Here is a 20,659-nt window from a genome sequence, read left to right on the forward strand (position 1 = left end):
AATTCAGGAGTGTTAAATGAAAGGGGAAGCTTAACAGCTGCAGGGGTGCTGCAGGTCAGGAGAATGGAAGCATTGAGATGAGTGTCTTATAGAGCTGAAACTGGGACCTGCAAAAGCACCTGCATGGTAGGTTTACTGTACTGTATAGAGAAGAGGGCCAGCTCTGCCATTAGGGAGAGTGCATTGGTCCACAGATGGCAAATGCTGGGGCCTACCATCAAATGCCAATTATTTAGGCCATGATTGTATTTTTACTGTCACAAGGAGGAGGTGATCGCCATTTGGAGTTTGTGCCTCAGGTACCCCATCTTGGTGAAAAACTGACAAAACTTTGAGGAGATCTAGTTAGCTGTATTCCGACTGGAGCAGAAAAAGGACCCTGTGATGGCTTTAAGGGCTGGATGAAATCCAGGTCTAGGGAGGTAGAGCCTTCATATGTGGATCAATGAGCAATACCAGAGATGGGGGCAGCAAGGCACAGGAGAATGAAGAGATAGCATGCAGTAACAGGCTATATTGGGTGTAGGAAGGTCAGGGTGGTAATAATAGAGGCTTGTGGGACAAAGGTGAGCTAACCTGCAACATTGTTTTGCAGTCAGAGCCCATGGGGGAGGTGCCAGGGGGTAAATTGTACACAGGCTCAGGGTCAAAAAGGGGGCCCAGAAACCAAAGGAAGGGACATGAAAATTTCCTGGGATCTTACATTTTCTGATCTAACCATGACCCATGTGAGGTGGGATGCAAGGGGTACATCGTACCTGGGCGTGGGGTCAAATAAGGTGGCCAAAGGAGCAGAGCTGAAAATGTCCTGGAATCTCCGAAAATGTTTGTGTATATTGTGTAATACAATCATTGGATTATCATTTCTACAAATTACATTTTGTGTAAGCCTACATAATTTTATAGATCTTAATTTGTAGAAATGATAATCCAATGATTGTATGAAATTCTGATCCAGTGGAAAAGGGAAGGGGCCCAAAAGAAACTTCGTACCTCCCCACGGAAGGGATAAAGCTCCTCTCGGAGAACCTCTCTGCAGTTATGTTGGGAGGACTCGTTCCGAGGAGGGAAAAGCACATTATACAGATTCATCCATAGTGAGATTCTCATGCTCTGTGCTGTAACCAGTAATCTTGCTTGCAGGGAGACTGCATGAATGGTGCAGGGAGCAGGGATAGGGGCCTCAGCCAGTGTGATGTAATTAGAGCCTCCTAGCTCTTGCAGCCATGGCCCAAAGTGTCTAAATAAATTTGGAGGCGGCAGAAATGTTTAGTCAGCACCAGCCGGAGCTTCGCCAGAGATTTACTGCAAATTAAATTTGGGCCCGAGCCAGCAGAAGCGATGACAAAGAAGCCAGATGCAAAGAGATGCCGGTGACTGTCTGAGCTTCAGGGGCTTTTTGGCTTACAAGAAAAACAAGCAAGACATAAACTACATTCTCGGCCCATCTCAGACTCAGGGTCAAATTAGATGGTACTTTAAGCGTGAGACTGGGGTTAGCGAGCTTAGTTTCTAGTCAACGAACAGCAGTCACATCAGAGGCACTCACAGACTGGAACCATGGCAGGAAACTTTTATTATGTCGGTATCTCAACATTTCATGGTCTGCATCTTATTTATTCTCAAAGCCTTCACCTCCCAGTCTAAGCAAGGGTTCCTACACCTTTAACAGATGCATGCCAGAAAGGAGATAAGCCCATCACCAACTCCATGGTAAGCCATACATGTTGAATTTTGCCTTGCCATGCTAATGCTATAGGCATAGGAACCCTGCCAGAAAAAAAGGTGGCAACTCTAAGCCCTTTCCACCTCAACCCAAGAGACACTTACTCTCCACAGTCAGTGTGATGGGTTGGCTGGTTTTATTGTCTCCATTCTTGTCGTTCACCGCTTGCACATAGTACCTTCCAGCATCAGGTGCTACTGTTGACAGGATTACAAGAGTGTTCTCCAATGTGATGGCTCTGAGGGAAAAGAAGAATGGTTTAAAGCAGAGTGTGCCTTAAAGGGTGTACATCCCTTTCAAGAAACTGCTAGAAGGCAATCACTCCCCCCCCTTCAGTATTTTGTTTGTGTATTGATTGGCTCAAGCAGCAGAGTGTTCATCCTTCCAAACAGTGCAGTATGGATTACGTGCCCAACTTTCTGTTGACTGGAACTATGAAAACTGATATGGGAACCCCACTTTTGCACAGGCACTTGGCTTTCTTTGCATTCTGTCCTCAGGGATCTTAATGCATAGAAGCATTACCTGCTGGGACCTCAGTTCTTAACTGACGCCCTGCTCCTTTTTCTGTGACAAAGCCAAGAAAAACAGTGTCTGGCACAGTATTGTCTAGATCAGGGGTGCCCAAACCCCAGCCCTGGGCCACTTGCGGCCCTCAGGGAGACTCCAGCCTCCAATGAGCCTCTGGCCCTCCGGAAACTTGCTGGAACCCACACTGGCCCGATGCAACTGCTCTCAGCGTGTGGGCGACTGTTTGACCTCTCACGTTAGCTGTGGGATGAGGGCTCCCTCCACTGCTTGCTGTTTCACGTCTGTGATGCAGTAGCAGCAGCAAAGAAAAGGCCAGCCTTGCTTTGTGCAAGGCCTTTTATAGGCCTTGAGCTATTGCAAGACCTTCATTCATTCATATAAGTTCCACCTCTAGGATATTAATTTATGTAAACTTATGTAAATTTATTCAAATCTAAAATGTAAATTAATTCTTTTTTCCCTGGTCCCCGATACAGTGTCAGAGAGATGATGCAGCCCTCCTGCCGAAAACTTTGGACACCCCTCGTCTAGATTATGCTTTGAATGACTGAAATGGTTTATTTTGTGTTGCTCTGACTTGCCAAGGAAGGGAACGGAAAAGCTTTAGATTATGAGATGGGCTTCTTTCCGCTGAAAGCAGGCAGAGGCCATGTCTGAGCCACATCCCACAGTTGAGCCACTGTGAGATACAGGAAGCTGGACTAGATGGGCCTTTGGCCTGATCCAGTGGGGCTTATGCTGCATTCTGGGAAGTATTATTACACCTGCTAACTAGGCAAAAAGGCACCTTTTAAAGTGGTGTCCACAGAATTAGCAGGAAGAGAGCAGCTGTCCATCTTCACTCCAGCATTGAGTCTTTCCAGTGGCCGTTGCTGATGCCTCTTTCGAATCTTTGTTTTAGATTGTGAGTCATTTTTGGACAAGGAACCATTTATTTGTTTAGCTATACAAACTGATTTGTGAACTTTTTATTGAAAAGTGGTATGTAAATATTCTTAACAATAGTAGGAGTAGTATCATGTGGAATTGTTACTTTCCCTGGAGTCCATTCTATTTCTCCCCCTGCCCACCCTATTTTGCCCACCCACTGTCTATAGCCTGCCCCCTGTGTTGACCTACCGATGACAGGGGTCATTGACAGACCAATGGTGCGTGCCTGCGACCACCTGCTGCTTGCAGCAGCAGCTCAGCTAGGCTGAATGGCATGTTGCATGTTTGAGCCAGCTGTAAAGGACTGTCATGGAGGTGGGCTCTCCCCCCTCTCTCTTGCTATACCATCACAGGGGGAGATGGGAAATGGTGCTTTGAAATGTGAAGATACTGCTTTGTACTGAGTGTGGGTATTTTGAAATGTATGGATCTCTTCTGAGTGACATTTAGTTACTGTCCTGGGGTATCAGGATGCTTTGAAATGTATGGAAGAGTGAATGTATTTGAAGTCAGCTTGAAGTTAGCCAGAGAGCCATGATCTGTCCGGTGAAGGAATAAAACTGTCAATTTAGATGGAAAAGTACTGCCTAAGAAGTTTGATAGGAGGATCTCACAGGTGGTTGTTATCTCTGCTGGCTAAGGAGCTGAAGATCTTCAAGGTTATTTCATAGGTGTCAGTAATTTGAAATTATGTCAATTACCTGACCTATGTGCCTGGCAGCTGAGTGGTCAGCTCTGACTCAGCAGATTTTTTTGAAACTGTCATTAAATGAGACCCACAAGGCGTTTTGAGAGTTTGAGCTATATAAGTGGGAAAGTGAGTCTACTTGTGATGCCATTAAAGGTTGTTGATTGATTGAGTCTACTGAGTGTACTTGTTCCAATTCACTGCCATGAGGATCCCCTTTGACAGCAATGAGATGGGGCGGAGATATCTCTCTGACTTACTAACATGTTAAGCTTTAATAAATTCCTTTTAAGTAAAGTGGCTGGTGGACATATAATAAATTGACCAGTGGGAAAGTGGCTGCCTCAAAGAACTTGGAAAGCCTGGGTATTTATCAGGGATGGGAAAGTTCAGCGTGGCTTGACTCGACTCAAGAGTTACCGCCCCCTTGTGACTCAACTCGAAAAAGAGTCATAACGGGCACTTTCCGAGTCTGCGAGTCACGCTTTAGTGACTCTAAAGGACTCGAGTCAAGTTGCCCCCCTTTAAAAAGTCTGCTGTGGAAAAAAACAGGTCTGCTGCTGGGGTGTGTATGTCGGAGTTCTCTTTAATGACTCCCTTGCTGTCCCATTGCCTCTGTAAACAGGGCGAGCAGGGTGGGATGGACTGTGACAGAGCGGGGAAAGAAGCAGCAAGAGGGAGTAGGGTCATGTGCAGCAGTTGCGACGCTTACCAGGATGACCCAATCCTTTGCAGCCCTACCCAGAAGTAGCCCCACTGTAGCCAGTCATTCACTGAGGCTCCCTCCTTCCCACCAGCCATGCGATGCAAACTGTGATTGCTATGAACTCCCTCCCTCCTTCCCTGCCTTCGTCCCCTCCCTGGGCTTCTCAAGCCAATCGTAAGGCAAGAACCCCCCTGGCTCCTCCTCCTGCCTGCCCTCAACCAATGAAAATATTAGAGTGCCCATCCGATCATCTGTTCCTGCCTTCCTATAAGACAGGGGTCTCCAAACTTTTTGGCCAGAGGGCCACATCAAATATCTGGTGAAGTGTTGAGTGCCAGAAAAAAATTTAAATCTAAAATTTATATAAATTAGAGATGGAACTTAGATGAGTGAATAAATGAACAAATGGACTCATTCATTTAACCTCTCTGGCTCTCAGAACACCCTCCAGACACAACCAGAACACAGCTCCAGTTATGTTCAGTTGAGTGGGCCAGAGGCTCTCAGGGGACAAGAGGCTGGCTGTGGGCTGGATAGAGGCTTGCTGCGGGCTGCATCTGGCCCCCAGGCCGGGGTTTGGAGACCCCTGCTATAAGAGATGGGAAAAGAGAGTCCAGTCCTGGCTTCCCCTATTCATTGCAAGAAGAAAGCATGAACACTTTCCTGCTTTCCAATTGGAACCTCTCTGCTGCTTGTCCGGTTGGGATGCTGGCCCCATGAGGTTTTTCACGCCACAATAACAGTAAGCAAGCACACCCAGACACAGGCATACCCGAGTTTGCATGCATGGGGATGAGTGCCGAGTCAGGGAGCCCCCGACTTGAGTATTTTTCAGAGACTTCCATGTGCGTGACTCACGAGTCAACAAGTCACCCAAAATCACACATTTTCTTGACTTGAGTCTGTGTCACTGACTCGAGTTCCAACCCTGGTATTTACTGACCAGCTCAGGAACTTTTCTCATTCCCCCCTGCCTTGCTTGCAACTGAGCTTTTGAGGAAGCAGAGAGATGCTGGCAATGAAGGGAAGTGTAGGGGTAGAAGTGCCTTGTAGTTTGTGAGGGACAAAGCCTTAGGAGGCAGGATGCAAGCTGTTTTATTTTGGGGTTCGTGTGACTGATACCCCTGTTGCTAGGGATGTCCTGAAAGCCTCTGAGATAACAGGCCCAGCATTACAAGGATCCTACACTACTGGCACACTAGTTCCAGCAGTGCAAGGCCTTCTTAGGATTGGGCCAAAATAAACTCTATATCTCTACCTGCAAATATCTAAAAGTATGTTTCCCTCAGTGAATTTTTGGTGTACAGTTCGGGGAAGGAACATTAACATATTGGCTATAACAGTAACACATTTTATGTTGTGCGGGGCTGATGGCTGTGACTCCCTGTCCCTTTAGAGGGCAACTGGTTCACCTGGGGCAGCCCAATCAGGCCCTGGGCTTACTAGGGCCAGCCTCAATCCAGAAAACGAGTATCACAGGAGCCGTGGACTCCCCACATAAGTGGGCTCACCTGAGCCCAAATGAAAAGAAATGGGTGAGGGAGGTAGTGGGGAAGTATTTAGCTCCTACAAAAGGAGTCACTGGGGAGAAAGGAGGGGAGAGTCTTCTGGCAACATTCCCATAATGGGACAACTGCTGTGCCCATGCAGGATCTTGGGTTTCCCAGGTCTACAACCACTACTGGGATCCAATTCCCCTGTCCTGGCAGGCCTTATTTGAAAGACCTTCCAGGTGGGTTCCCAGCTACTCTTTGCCATGAACTAACCTGCTTGGCTTCAGAAATGGAACTACAGCAGACACTTAAATCTGCGAGAATTCACATGTACTTGTGGAAATTGTTGGACAGATTTCTATAACTGTGGGCACAGGGTTTCTGTGCAGATCTACAGTGCATGCATGTACATGGAGAAAAGGTAAATGAGTTGGGAAGTTCTGAAGTGTAAACAACCTTCCATCTGAGGCTTTTTGGCAGGATGTGATGGCTGAGAAATGCAAACCACTGAGCAATTCACAATGAAGTCCAGGTGAATCTGATGGGATTCTAGTAGCTGCAATTGGGCTGCTGCTGAGTTAATGATTAATATACCACTTAAGTGCATGTGTGTGACTGTATGCACACATGCAATACACATAAATGGTCCCAGAAGCACAAAGAGTTGCGATGCATAAACCAAACATTTGGAATATACTGAAGCTACTTTCACCTCAGATGCAAAAAAAAAAAAAATCTTTCCCATTTCCCGTGCCCACCTTTAAATTACTCCAGTGACTAAGCGCTCAGGAGGGAGAACAAGTTGGATGTTCACAGATTAATAGTTTTCTTTTTTACAGAATGATCTAATCTGCCAGAGACATAAAATGGCTGGGGGAGGGGGAATATATTTTACCATTAAATTTGTGATAAAGGAGCTTTATCTCCTCAAACTGCCTTCACAAATGGAAAGGCAACCAATTCACTTCCTGCATAATGGAGGTTACATATTCAATTCCAGTACACTGTATGTGTGTGTGTGAAAGAAATATAACAGCTGTGCATGTTGAATCTGTGAGGTTAGGGGGTGCATGCTGGGTTTTTTTTATTAATAAGTGTACACATTTTTCTGCTGCATGTGCACACAGAGGGAGGTTTTGGTAGAAGGAGGCTGCAATCCTATATGCACTTGCCTGGGAGTAAATTCCACTACTCTCAATGGACCTTACTTCTGAGTAGACATGCACAGGATTGCCCTGTGAATGTCATATTGGTGAGAACTGCATTTGTAAGGATGTAAGTGCATGTAAAAAATTCCACCTAGTAAAGGGCAAACATATCTCTCAGGGCCAAATTAGACAAAATGCTGAGAGATATACAAACAATCTCCCAACTGCACTTTAAAACAAATAGAAATGCAATCATGACTCTGGTTAGAGCATCAGGTCTTCAACCCTTTCCCCTTAAGATGCTTTCAAAATCAACCCCCCTGCATCTGCTGTCCCACCCATAAGGAAAAAAAAAGATAGAGGGACTAATTGGCAGGTGATGAGAACAGAGAGCCTAGCAGGTTTCCTGGGCACTGTGTTTTAGCCATAGGTATTCAAGCGACCTTTGCAGACTTAAACCTCAATCATGACTGAGGGTTTGGAAGCAGGCCACAGAATTGTGCGTTCCCTCCTCTTTAACACACACATTTTCCCTGCCACACATAAACATGTTTACGTAAACATGCCACACGTAAACATGCCACACGTAAACATGTTTGATAGTTGTTTGCACCCAGGCCAATTGCCAGCAAGTGGTAACCTTGGAGAGTGGCTTGTGGCTCCAGAAACCCACACAATCTACTACCATTGCCTGCCTTCAGGCCCAGTCCAAGATTTGCTGGTGCTGCCATTTCCCCTTGCAATGCACCCAACATGGTGTCATTCTGGGGCATTTCTCTAGTGGAGGGACCCACTTTTCCCACACGATACCCAACACCAACACTAATGACTGGTGTGCTGTGGGGAAAAATGGCAGCTGTCAGCCAGCAATTATGGAAAGAAACAAAAGAAACCCACTACTGCTGCCATAATAAGTTGCCGTGAACCATACAGAGGCCCATGATGGAGGAGGTAGGTCATTATCCAGGATCCCCTAAAACCTAGAGCCAACCCTGACTACACTGATGTTAACCATGGTTAATGCTACTAACCAGAGTGTGATTGAAACCAAGGCTACATCTGTACTGGTCCAGAAAATGCGATCTAGGCTATGCACAAGATGATCTTCATCTGCATAGCCAGAAACATTTTGAAACAGGCAGACTTATCTGACAAGCATTCATGTGAGTTTGTAATCCTTTTCTACCACAAACACCAACTGCATGCAGTGGAGGTGTCAGGGTTGGTGAGGAGGTAGATGGACCAAGGACCCTTGCCCATCACAGAACCAACTAGGTTGGGCTAATCCCTGAAACGCTGTAGTGGCAATAGTAGCATCCTATGCAAAATCAGTGGGAGGGCAGGGGAGCCACAAGGGGCCCGGGACAGGGTTTTGCCCCAGAACCCCCAGGAACTCAGGAATGGCACTGAACTGTGTGCATATGTTATACCACACATTACCTGTATGGTCACTGATATTGGTACATGTGTGTGCATGTGCAATGTGAAATAACTTTTATTAGAAATAGGCTGATTCGTAAGTTGGTTGGATTCACTTGGGACAACATAAAAGAATTACATTATTCAGTGATGGAAATATTGTTACGTCTGATTTAATTTGTTGTCAGGTCATGTAACATAAGATTAAGATCTCAGCATTATTAAGATTTAAATGCTACTGGGATTGTGCTAAACAGAAAAATGATGGTGAGAACAAAAGTAAAGTGACAGAAATGACAAGAAAGCAAATTTACCTAATAGTTGGGTCTTGTTCAAATGTTTGAAATGCCACTCCTTCGGCATTTTGGCCCTTATGTACATACTGAATACATGATAACAAATAACATTTGTTCCTTGAAGAGGAATGGAGCTTATGGAATCATACTGTTCCAGGACTCAGATCCAGAAGTGCAGATGTGCTATGTTCCTCATGTGCCACTCCTTTGTTACAGCCCAAGTGTTCACACCTCCCAGGCTCCTAATGCTGCATTAGTCCTCCTTTATATCAAGTTCTACTTTCCACACGTTCTTATTTTTTCATCTTTCCTTTTTACAACTCATCATATTTAAACACACACACACACACACACACACACACACACACACACACACACACAAACGGATTCTCAGAAGGGTTTCTTCCACAAACAATTTGTTGAGGAAAAATATGCCTTTTCCGTGGCATTCCTCTCGTTCTCACTTCACTCACAGGCAGAGTTAAAGTGTCCTTGCCTGCTGAGTGTACTGATTGCTGAGAAACCAGTTTTACATACAGAATAGCAGCCAGCAGATGGGACTCGATTCTGAGAAAATGGCTGGGGTGTTAACACATGACAGTATGCCCAGTTGGGTGAAGACAAAGTGAAGCTACAGCTGCAAAGCTGCTACCTTGGTGGAAAATGACACAACCTTCTTCCACCCTTCAAAGGTTTTCTTCAACAGCAATTAGCATGAATGTTTAAATGAATCAGATTTTTCTTTGGGCAGAGAGGGACACAGTTTTTAACAAGTTTCTCCAGATAACCACTGATCTGACCTTGCAGCCTGATGAGATACACTAATTCTAAAGCTCAGTATACAAAGTTAAAGATAATATGTAAAGGTGGTAGTCAAGTTTATAGATATACTTTTCTTGTATGTCCCAGTGACAAGGGGTGTCTGTGCAAAAACAGCACAGAGCACCAGATCAGATACTAGGTCTGGTGGCCCTTGGTACTTCTGGGTTCTAAGTGCTCCACTGCAGGACTCTTATATGATGTAAATTAGTTCCCCACTTCAGCAAGGGTGGCACTGGGACAGATTTCATTCTGGCACAGTTTTCTGGGACAGTTTTTATTCATTCGCTCTGCATAGGATCCTATACAGATTCCAGGACACAAGGAAGGTAGTGCAAATCTGGGCCATTCATCTATTTATATAAAAGTCAGTTCCAAACATTGAGAGCCCAATCCTACCCAAATTTCAGGTTCTGATGGCAGCTGTGTCAATAGGACATGTGCTGCATCCTAAGGTGGGGGAGGCAATCATGGAGGCCTTCTCAAGGTAAGGGCCTTTTGTTCCCTTATTTCAGGGCTGCATTGTGGCTGCATCACGCTGGAAATCTGGATAGGATTGGGCCCTCAGTCACATACTAGCATGACCCAGGAACAGCTCAAGATGGGCCTGTGAAGATGCTAGCAGTCTCACTTCTCAATGGCTATGGTCATAAATGATAGGTAGTAGGTTTGGCAAGTACTCCAGGAGTGTTCCAAATGCACCCCTACATGGTCACCATCCAATCCAGTGGGGGAAAAGAGTGAGAAGATGCATTTGGAGACATTGTTAGGGTGAGGTTGAAACTTGCCCTCTGTCCATGACACTCGATGGCTTGGCTCTCTCTGACTGGGATCTTGCACACATGTATGTTTGTGTCATGATGATAAGAATGGCGAACATTTCTGACAGATAGCAAGGGACAGTGTTTCCCAGTAAGTAAGGGAAGCTACTTAGCTCTACCTCACTTGCCAGGCTCAAGCTAGCTTTGGCTGATCCAGTGCTGCTAATGCTGATGCACAGAGTCATATTTTTAGCCACTGCTAGAGGTGACCATAAGAGAAGGGCTGTAGCTCAGTGGCAGAGTGCATGATTACATGCAGAAGGTCCCAGGTTCAATCTAAAGGTAGGTCTGAAATGTTGATGAAGAGCAGCTGCCAGTCACTGTTGTTAAAATGAGCTAGAGAGACCAACAGCCTGACTCACTATAAGTTAGCCTTCCAGGTTCCTATGAGACCATAGTAGCAGGGTTAGCCTTACAGGGCCAATCCTATCCAACATTCCAGGGCCAAAGCAGTCCCGAGGTAAGGGAACAAATATTCCTTTACTTTGAGGAGATCTCCGTGACTGCCTCCCCACCACAGAATGCAGCACACACCCCATTGGCACAGCTACTTCAGTGTTGAAAAGTTGGATAAGTTTGGGCCCACAGACATGAAGGGCGGCAAAAGTGAAGGGATGGCAAACTGCCCTCTCCAGCCTGCAGTTCCAGTCGCCGTTCCAATCCTCTTCTGGCTCTCTGGGAGCAAGCTAGAAGCAGATCATGACAGTGGCAGCCCCCTTCTCCGTCAGACACTGCTGCTGAGAAAAGAAAGTGGAGAGGGGAAAAGCAGCAGCAGCAGCTCCAGATTGCCTTACATTGTCTCCTTATGGCCAGTATCTGAGTTGTATTGTGTCTAATTTAACTAGCCCATGCATTCCCCCTGCTGTTAGTATGTACATGTAGAGGGCTCACTGGAATGCAGTAGCATTACCTGTCTTGGCAAGACTTGGCAGTAAGCTTTGGTGGGATTTGGTTTAGGGAAATCAGGTCAGACAGGCAGGACGTAAGATTGGGAGATAATTCAACATAGGTAAAAGGCTCTGAAAAAGGGTCCAGCATTAAGGCAAACCAGAAAAAACAAATGAAAAATCAGGAATGCAAAATTGGAGATGCAAAATGAGAAGGGTGCCATTCAAGCTATTCAGTTGCAAGGCCCGACTGGACACCTTGAGGCTCCCGCTTCATTCTCTGGACTGTGGGTCATGTGTACGCCACAGCATGAATGTATGGATGCAACATTTACTGCACTTCACACATTTTCTATATGCTGGATCCCTTATGCTGTCACCATAGCCCTTAACTTCAGACCCTGTGAGTGAGCTATGTCTATGAGCATACAAGCAGATAGTTGGCTGCTAGGAAAGCTTCCATCCTTGAAAAATTATCCTTCGCTGGAGGGGGAATGCTATATCTCACTATGAACGTTCCTGTCTGCATAAGGAGACATGGTAATTTTTCCCCCCTCTTTCCTGAACAGAATATTACAACCCTTAAGAAAGAGCAAATGCCCTTCCTTACATCTCCCTCTCTTTCTCTCTCCTTTTCTTTTAAATTCATTTTCTCGATGATAAACAAAGCCATTAGTTTATCAACTCTATCTCTGTATTTTAATGTGATGTGCCTGAGACATCTGTTAAACATCCTTAATGTTAGTTTAACAAGGACACATTCAACTGCGTTCTCTCGCACTTTCTCCCATTAAGAAGGGACGTGGCAGGATTCTCTCAGATAAACAGCACAGCTAATGTATCTGTCTTGTGCCTTTACTGTGGGGGTGAAGACAGCAGATTGCTGATGATTTTTGTATAGGCCATGTTTTATACTTTTTCTATGAATGGAGGTACCATGGAGAGTGCCTAGAGGACACATTCTGACCTATCAATATTCACAATGCTGTATACCTTGCCATACCATATTTCTATCTATAGCCAGCCTGCTCACACCTACCCTCTCACCTCATATAACAAACTTGCAGCTTCATTCCTAGATGCTGCAGGATCTGGAAGCATTAAGTCCCTGGAGTAATCACAACGGCTTTAGGAAGATGACAATGGCTGGAAGTCCAGAAAATATAAGTAAACAAGAAAAGACACAGACAAAACCTCTGTCAAGAAAACAAAAAAACTAGGGAGAATTTGGCAGTTCTATGAGCTAAGGTTGGAAAAAGAAAGTGTGTGTGGAGAAGGGGAAGAGAATTAGCTGTTCCTTTCTGTTGCAGCAGATGTGTATGTTCACCCATTGTCCTAGAAAGATCCAAGCACTTCATTTATTTGGGGTGGAGAAAGGAAGAGGGGACTAGCAAGAATTTGGTTTCCTAAAGCTCTCTGTTAAATTAATGATGAAGGAAGTGAACCATCAGCAAGGTTAATACCACAGTTTTGGATATAGGCCACAATTTAGCATAATGGGACATGAACAGAGGAATCCTCATTTCACAATCATCATGAATCTGGGACTACAAATTCATTGCCTACAGTGGGACAGTTTCCATCAGTGACAAAAGGATCCAGGCTACTGATTCAGTTTATTTTAAAAGAACCCATGGCCATGCCTGCCAAGCTGACAGCATTAATCAGATGGGAATCTCCCATTCACAGATGCTGCTGCCGATCCACTTTTCAGGGAAGGACCCTTTGAGCTCTCTTATGAATATTAAACAGCTGTAATTGTTGTGAAATGGTTGATAGAGTCAGTACTGAACAGAACTGAAATGCAAGTAATGCTCAGTGGTGCCTCAGAGGCAGGGTGGGAACGCGGGCCATTAGGCACAGTGGCTCCTCAGGGGCCAGTCAGTGTGATGGAAAGCAGGAAATCCTACAGAGAAATACATGCGGCACTCCCCAGACAGAAGGAAAGGGAGAGCCAGCAAGCATTTCTGAGACTCCACACTGCATTTCAACAGGGAGGCATTCCTGCCAGAGAGAGAATGTTGAGATGAGGTATACATTTGTGCAGTTTGAAGAAAGAGGAAATAGGTGTGGTTCTGACAATATGGGTAATCTTTTGCTAGTATCTCTATGTCTGTTAGAATGATAGTAGGGAACCCCTACATTTATGTATGTGTGTGTGTGCACACACGTGTGCATGTATGCGTTTGCATGTGCATATGTTCTGCTATGGGTGTCAGTGTCCAGTTCATCTGTGTGAGGGCTATCTTGGATGAGACAATAACATTTGGGGCTGTGCAAGGACTCCATAGAGGCACAAATATACAGTGTCCAGATTTCATTCCTGTGCCTTTAATAGCTATGATGAAAGGGGAATTTTGCTAGGTGGAGATTCTCCTATTATGGACACTATGATAGAATTTAGGATACACTCACAACATTTGCACTACCTTTACTGGGAAATCTCTAGAGATCCTTCCCCCCCCCCCCCAAACTGTACAGTAACAACTGTGTACAAATGATGATCTAAAAACAGCCCATTATGAGACAAGCAAGCGTCCAAAAAGAATCGGTGTGATTTAACTAAGCTTGACAAGGCTCAGTCGGCACCACAAACAGTAAGGAAAGGCAGCCTTATCACACTGAAGGTGGTTCTTGTAAAATGGCCATTGCCTTTTTACTCACATGCGGCTGCTGGGGGGAATTTTGCGTCCATCACGGAACCATGTGACTTGTGGACGAGGGAAGCTGGCAATGCGGGGGGCACGGATGACAGCAGCTTCACCATGGGATACACTCTGCTGCTTCTCAATGTCTTCAAAGCTGCCCATGTCTGAAAAAGAAGCAACAGCAAACATGTCAGCTATACGTGCAGAGACCACCTTCTTGACATTCTTAGATGCTGGCTGCAGAGTAGGCTCACTTATGTCTTTGGCTTCCAAATCCAGGCAGATAAACTAATGGGAGGCCAGCAACCATGGGAAATGGAGGGCTAATCAGTCACCAAACGCTTTCAGGAATGCTATCATCACTCCTAAATATCACAATGCCTGCTTCAGAACCTTGTGTGATCTCCTCTGTCTGTGGAGGGACTGAACAAACACACTAGAACAGCTGTGAGAATGAGAGAGTGCCAGAGGCCCAATGAGAGCTGAACAAGCTATCAGGTCACATAGGTTTTACTGGGCAGTATTGCCAGAGCCAGAGGCTCGGAGGCATTGGGGAACAAAACATCTCAATGAGGCTGGCACAATTTGGGATTCTCTTCCCAGCTGAATGAAGCTCATCAGTCACATAGGGCTAAGGAATTTTGGCCTATTTGCCTGGGACTATAAGAACAGAGGTGCTGTCAAACATCTGACAGGTCTCTTTAAATGGCTTGTGGGCTACATTTGGCTCAGTAGGTCAGAAATTGTGCAGGTCTTACAGCCCAATGGTATCCATCTTACAGTTCAATGCTATCCAACTTTCCAGCATTGGTGAAGCCACAAAGCAACCCTGAAGTAAGGGAACAAACATCCCCTAACCTTGAGGAGGCTTTGCTTTGGGGAGAAGGCAGTCAACACATACGCAGCTGGCACTAATTGCAGAATTTCTGTCCACATATGCTTTTGTTCATGACATGGTATCAGGTTCCCCCCCCCCCCCTTGGTTGCATTGTGAGAGCTACTTCATGTAGCATACTTTGTTTTTGGTAATGGATTGCCAAGTGCAAAACACATATATATTGTGGAAGTGATTTATGAAACACCTGTATGCATAAATGGCAGTTTTCTCCTTGCAAAAGAAACCAAAGACAAAGGGCCTGTTCCATTCCTGATTACTGCTGATGTTTACTTTGAAAGGTGGCAATTTACACACATGAGCACCCTTCACAAACAACATGATACACATGTAGTTTGTACCTGGAAATCTGTTCCTGGAGAATGAGTGAATCGCATGAAATGGCCAGGAGTTGCTGTGAGGAAATTTGCCTTTCTTCAAACTGAAACACTTTTCAGTGAACCCTGCCTGTACAGATTTTGTACAGTAGAAATGACAGAAATGAGTGCTTCATGTGCTTTAGATTGGCAATGACCTGTTATAAAAAGCAAATGCCTTGTTCTCCCACACTCAATGCAATCTCTTCTGCTTATCCACTTGGTACACATTCATCTGTGCCTCACCCCCTCAAATGCCCACACTCACTGCCCTCTGCTTACAATTGTTTGACACCCCTCAAACATTTGTCTACATTTTGATGCTATTCCCCTCCGCACACATTTTGACCAACAACCTTGATATTTCAAGGATGGAGGTCGGTGTGGCGCAGCTGTTTGTGTGCCAGAAATTTATGGCACCTTTAATAATAATAGTACTAATGACAAAATGGGGGGTGTGGGGAGACGTTTTATTGACTTGCTTTAATTGCTGTAATTATAAACGTGTAAAAAAATCTCTTTTTAATGACTTGGCCATTAGCATTAGCACAGCTGCCTGATTAATTTCCCATTAGCTGCCTGATTTGCCACCAACCTTTGGGGGGGGGGGAATGACTGCTTTTTGGGGAGGGGAAGAAGTTGATAATGGAGTCAGACGGGGAATTTAGATATGTAGGTGTGATTTGAAGGAGTTGGAAATGGCATAGGGCATAAGCTATTGGCTAAGAGCTGAGGTAAAATCTACACCTGGCTTAGGGCCTCGCTCTTCATATTTGTTTTATATAGCTGAAAGGTAAAAAATTATTTACAAACTTAATGTTAGGATATGTTTATAGATCTTCCTTTTCCCATTTTTGATAGTGATTATTCCTTTTCCCAATTTTTGATGCGGATTTCACTTCCTGACAGAAAGGCATAGAGTCATGAAACTCAGTATACTAAATCTTGGATTTTCACAGCACTCGTTCAGGCTACAAGCAACAAGGTGCTCCATCTCCACACCCCTCGCCAAGCCTTTGCACTGGCTGTTTGGATTTTAATTTTCTCTTGTGGCTTCAGCTCATAGATCTTCATTCCTCAGAATGCTGATGAGGCACCAAGTCCACTTAGGATGATTCGTGATGGAAAGCGCTTCTAACAAGGAGCGTCAGAGGGAGGTTAAGCCCCCATAGTTGGAGATGGTGGCCTCAGGGCTTCCAGCACCCAGTAATTTCATCATGAATCTTGTCGTGATGGTGGAAGGCCTCTTAAAAACAGAAACCACAAGAGCTCTGGCATTTTCATTTTTCTTAAAGCAACTTCTAGTCTGCACAACTGCAGAGAAATAACTAAGTACACAATAGAGAGGAATGGTTACAATTTAGACATCGGCACAGTCTTTTTAGTGTTACTTCGGAGCAGCAGGTTACAGGGGGTGGAAGAATACATACATAATAAGCAGATGACGGACTTCGGTTCTTACATTATCTGCTGCTCCAAATAATAAAAAAAAATTGTTTAATTAAAAAAAACAAATAAGCCTCAGGCAATCTTTGAATTGACTTTTGCATTATTGGAAGCGTGACTTGGGATTTTGAATCTTAAGAAGAAGAAGACGAAGAAAAGCAACCCTGCAGTTGTAGGCAAAGAACACAGAGGGGCAACATCAAAGAAAGGGAAAGGGGGAGAGATGGAAGAGCCCAGGCAGGAAGGAGAGGAGGGAGGAGGAGCAGAGATGCTGCAGCTCAGTGCCAAGACCGACAGCAGAACTCCAAGCAAATCTTTCATCAGTCTTGATGCTCTTGTGCTCCTGGTTCCCTTCTAGCACACAGCCCTCCTACAAAGCATCACTTTCATTAGGAGTAATTGCATGGCATCTCGCTTTCCAGGGTGGCTCTTTTGTTCTGCAGGCAAGCATCCATGCATGATAGCACAGAAAACCTCTGAGGCACCTGTCAACCTCACCTTAAACCTGAAGGAAAAGTCCCCCTCCCTGCTGTTGCCTTCGCCTGCCTGGTGGTCATGGCTCTGTCCTGTACTCTTGGTTTAGCAAACCTTCCCCTTCTGCTCTGGGCTTCTGAAAGCCTACAGCAGACCTGGGCCTGACGTGCAGAATCTGTCAGGCCCAGGTCTTTGCCAAATGGGCCCTGTTTCCCACAGGTCCTGGATGTTAAGCTTGAAACCCCCAAGACACCTCAGAAGAGAAACAAACCAGGCAGTTAGAGGAATCAAGGACTCTTTGCCATCTGACCCCTTGTGGCCAGTGGGACACAGACACCCTCTCCATCACAAAAAGCAGCTTAGCAACACGTCTCTACTTGCAAGGCTGCAGCTTTTCCTAGGGGAATAGAGTGCCACATGACAGAGGCATAACTAGTACAACATTACACAGGACAAGTTACCATAGGTATTAGAACTGTATATACTGTAGAGAACAACAACATACAACAAACCTTTATTAGGCATATAGTTTTACAACTAATATCTCCAATATACTGCAGAGAACCCTGGAGATAGCCTAATGTTGCAGCACAGTGTCTCCTGAGCAGCAGAACACTGTCTAGCAAAGGATTCATAGGGTCAAGTACAGCAAGATTGGAAGAAAATAAATTGCGGTCCCCTGATGAAACCCGGTCAGTGTCTGGTGGATCACACAGTGCCTGATGGTTACTGGAAGTTTTGTAAAGAGGTGGGAGACAGGTGGACCTTGGCAACAAGGCACTTCTTATGTTCTTAAGTAAGAGTGCATGCTCAGGATCCCTAACACTGATTTGTAACACTCACTATTCCCAAAATTTCAGTGGGCTCAAAATGCTACTGTCAGATTGTTGTCTAGGGTGGGACAATCATATCACCCCACTGCTTGATCAACACTAGCTGCCTATTCATTTCTGGACCCAATTAAAGGTATTGATTCTTACCTTCACAGCCCTAACTGGCTTGGGACCTCTCACGTGGGTAGCTTAGGGGCTGCCTTTGTACTAAGAGTTCCTTATACTGTACGTTCCACCTCAACCTATGAGGCTTCTTATTCCCCCACCAGCTCTAGTATGGCACTGTCCCTGAGGAGCAGAGCCCATCTTGGTTGTGATGCCAACCTTAGGGAATCTTCTTCCAGGGAAGGTCCATCTTGCCATAACCCTGAATGTTTTCAGATGCAAATCTGCACCTGGCTTTTGAGAGAGGCTTTTGGCATGGGCTGTGAGCTGCTTGGTTATTTTGTTCTGCTGTTGCTGTGTTAGGGTCTGCTTTCCCCCTTATTGATCTGCTATTGTTTTTCTGTTTCACATGGTTTATTTTGGTGTTTTATGTTGTAACTTCCATTTTGTTTTTGATATTGCAGTTAACTATTGTGTTTTCATTGCTACCAACTGCACTGGTTTCTTTTGAGAAGAATGGAAGATTAAATTTAAAAGAACTGAACAAATATTCAAATAAGTCCTCTTGTATGTTTAAAACCAATTGGGGGAACATGAGGAAGGCAGCCCACCCCTAGAGTATACAATGCATATGAGAGCCTACCTATCTGGACTCTCCTCTAACAGCCAGTTTCAGGAAATTTCACTCTCTGATCTCTCATCCTGATCAAAGCCCAAAGCAAGTTTTGCAGTGTGGACAAGCCCAGAGGGGTCAGATATATTCAACTTGCAAGCGCTGATGTGCTGAAGCAGTTGCTCCTCAAGCTGCTTCCTCCCCTCTCAACCTTCCCAGCCCTACAGAATAGCTTCTCCCCAGAAACACACACCCATAGCTGCACTAAGGCATGAGCCCGCACTGATGCATCAGTGCCATGGAGGCAGCCCACTGATCTAGATTCTGCCACCAGCTAAAGATTTGTCATCTACATTCCGGCCTTTTCCCTGCATGTTGGAGAGACTAGGGCTGATTTATATGGGCAGCTTGTCCCTGCGTCAGGCAATGGAGCTGTAATTGTTATAAACATTGTTTGCTTTCCCTCCCTTCCAGAGGGTGCTGCCTCTGAGGAGAGCTGCTTGCTTTTGTTAAAAGCCATCTTAGGGATTTAATACTTCAGGAAAACAGTCTCCTCAGGCTGGCTTCTCTCTCGCACGTTGTTCTGTTAACAGTGCTGCTGATCTGAGACCTCTCCCTCCCCCCAGGCTATTCTCACTTTGAGAGGCCCCCCCCCCCGTCACCCCCACATATACACACAACCCAGCAGCTGAAGTGCCCTGACTTTTTTTTCTTCAAGGGGCTAAAGTTCAGCTTTCACATGAAAAGAGGACATTTCACTGGCTATGAAAGACCTGAAAATATGAATGTTGCAAAATTTGCAAAGACCTTAACAACAAAGGCAGCTAATAAAGCAGAAGGAGCATTTCTGTGTAATCCCTCAACCTGGAGGGAAAGGACATTCCTTATGAGATTTGAAGTTCTGTGATTTGGCACTGCTACAAAAGGTCAGTTTATTGTTGCCAGGGGATTAATAACGTGTGATAAAACTGGAAAGTGACTTCTTGTAGACAGAGCGTGGCTGCACAATTCCCTCTCATTACTGCTATATCAGAAAATTGTGCAGCTTGCCGAGTGGTGTCCTTTAGAAAGCCCTCTACTCTGTCTGAAGAAGGTGGAAGAGGCCCTGTTGGATTCTGTTCTGTCCCTCTGGCTCATCCCTCACTCCATTAAGAGGTTCTGCCATTCTTTTCATTTGCATTTCCCCATCTTCACCTTCCCATCTGTTGGCTTTCATTCCATTTTGCACTGCTCAACTGAAGAGCCCTTTAGCACCCAATAATTTCTCACCTAACATTTGCTCACCAAGGACCATCCCCGAACTTGATAATGGATGACCTTGACTGTTTGTTACATCCAGAGAGATACCTTGCTTGCAACAGAAACATCTTTGTGAGAAATAACATGTGAGAATGGGGAGGGGATTACCACCCAGCTGACCTCAAGCATCATTACAATAAGGTCGCAATCCTAACCCCTTATGTCAGTGCTTTCCAGCACTGGCATAGCGGTGCCAATGGGACGTGTGCTGCATCCTGCAGTTGAGTGTCACTCACGGAGTCCTCCTCAAAGTAAGGGAATGTTTGTTCCCTTATCTCAGAGCTGCACTGCCTTTATGTCAGTGCTGGAAAACACTGACATAAGGGGTTAGGACTGCGCCCTAAATGTGTCTGGATTATGATGCAGAAAGTATGTGCACATTTAGAAATGCAAGACAGGAGGGTTCTGGGTGGGAGGGAAGTCATTACAGGTGTATGGTACAGATATCTGTCCTGGGACCGGTGCTTTTCAACCTCTTCATAAATGACCTGGAGACAGGGGTGAGCAGCGAGGTGGCTAAGTTTGC

The 20,659-nt window shown here is 45.2% G+C and overlaps 1 protein-coding gene across 5 annotated transcripts in view; it reads right to left on the reverse strand.

The window, feature by feature from the left end:
- SDK2 (sidekick cell adhesion molecule 2) overlaps window positions 1-20,659 on the reverse strand; it is a 357,514-nt gene that overhangs the window by 78,742 nt on the left and 258,113 nt on the right. For all 5 annotated transcript variants that reach the window (XM_066618344.1, XM_066618341.1, XM_066618343.1 and 2 more), the window contains exons 4-5: window positions 14,129-14,276; window positions 1,831-1,964 (exon numbers count right to left, since the gene is read on the reverse strand). In XM_066618344.1, coding sequence (XP_066474441.1) covers window positions 1,831-1,964; window positions 14,129-14,276 — 282 coding nt within the window. The remainder of the gene's footprint in view (window positions 1-1,830; window positions 1,965-14,128; window positions 14,277-20,659) is intronic.

Source organism: Tiliqua scincoides, chromosome 2 (assembly GCF_035046505.1).
Source record: "Tiliqua scincoides isolate rTilSci1 chromosome 2, rTilSci1.hap2, whole genome shotgun sequence".
NCBI lineage: Eukaryota > Metazoa > Chordata > Lepidosauria > Squamata > Scincidae > Tiliqua > Tiliqua scincoides.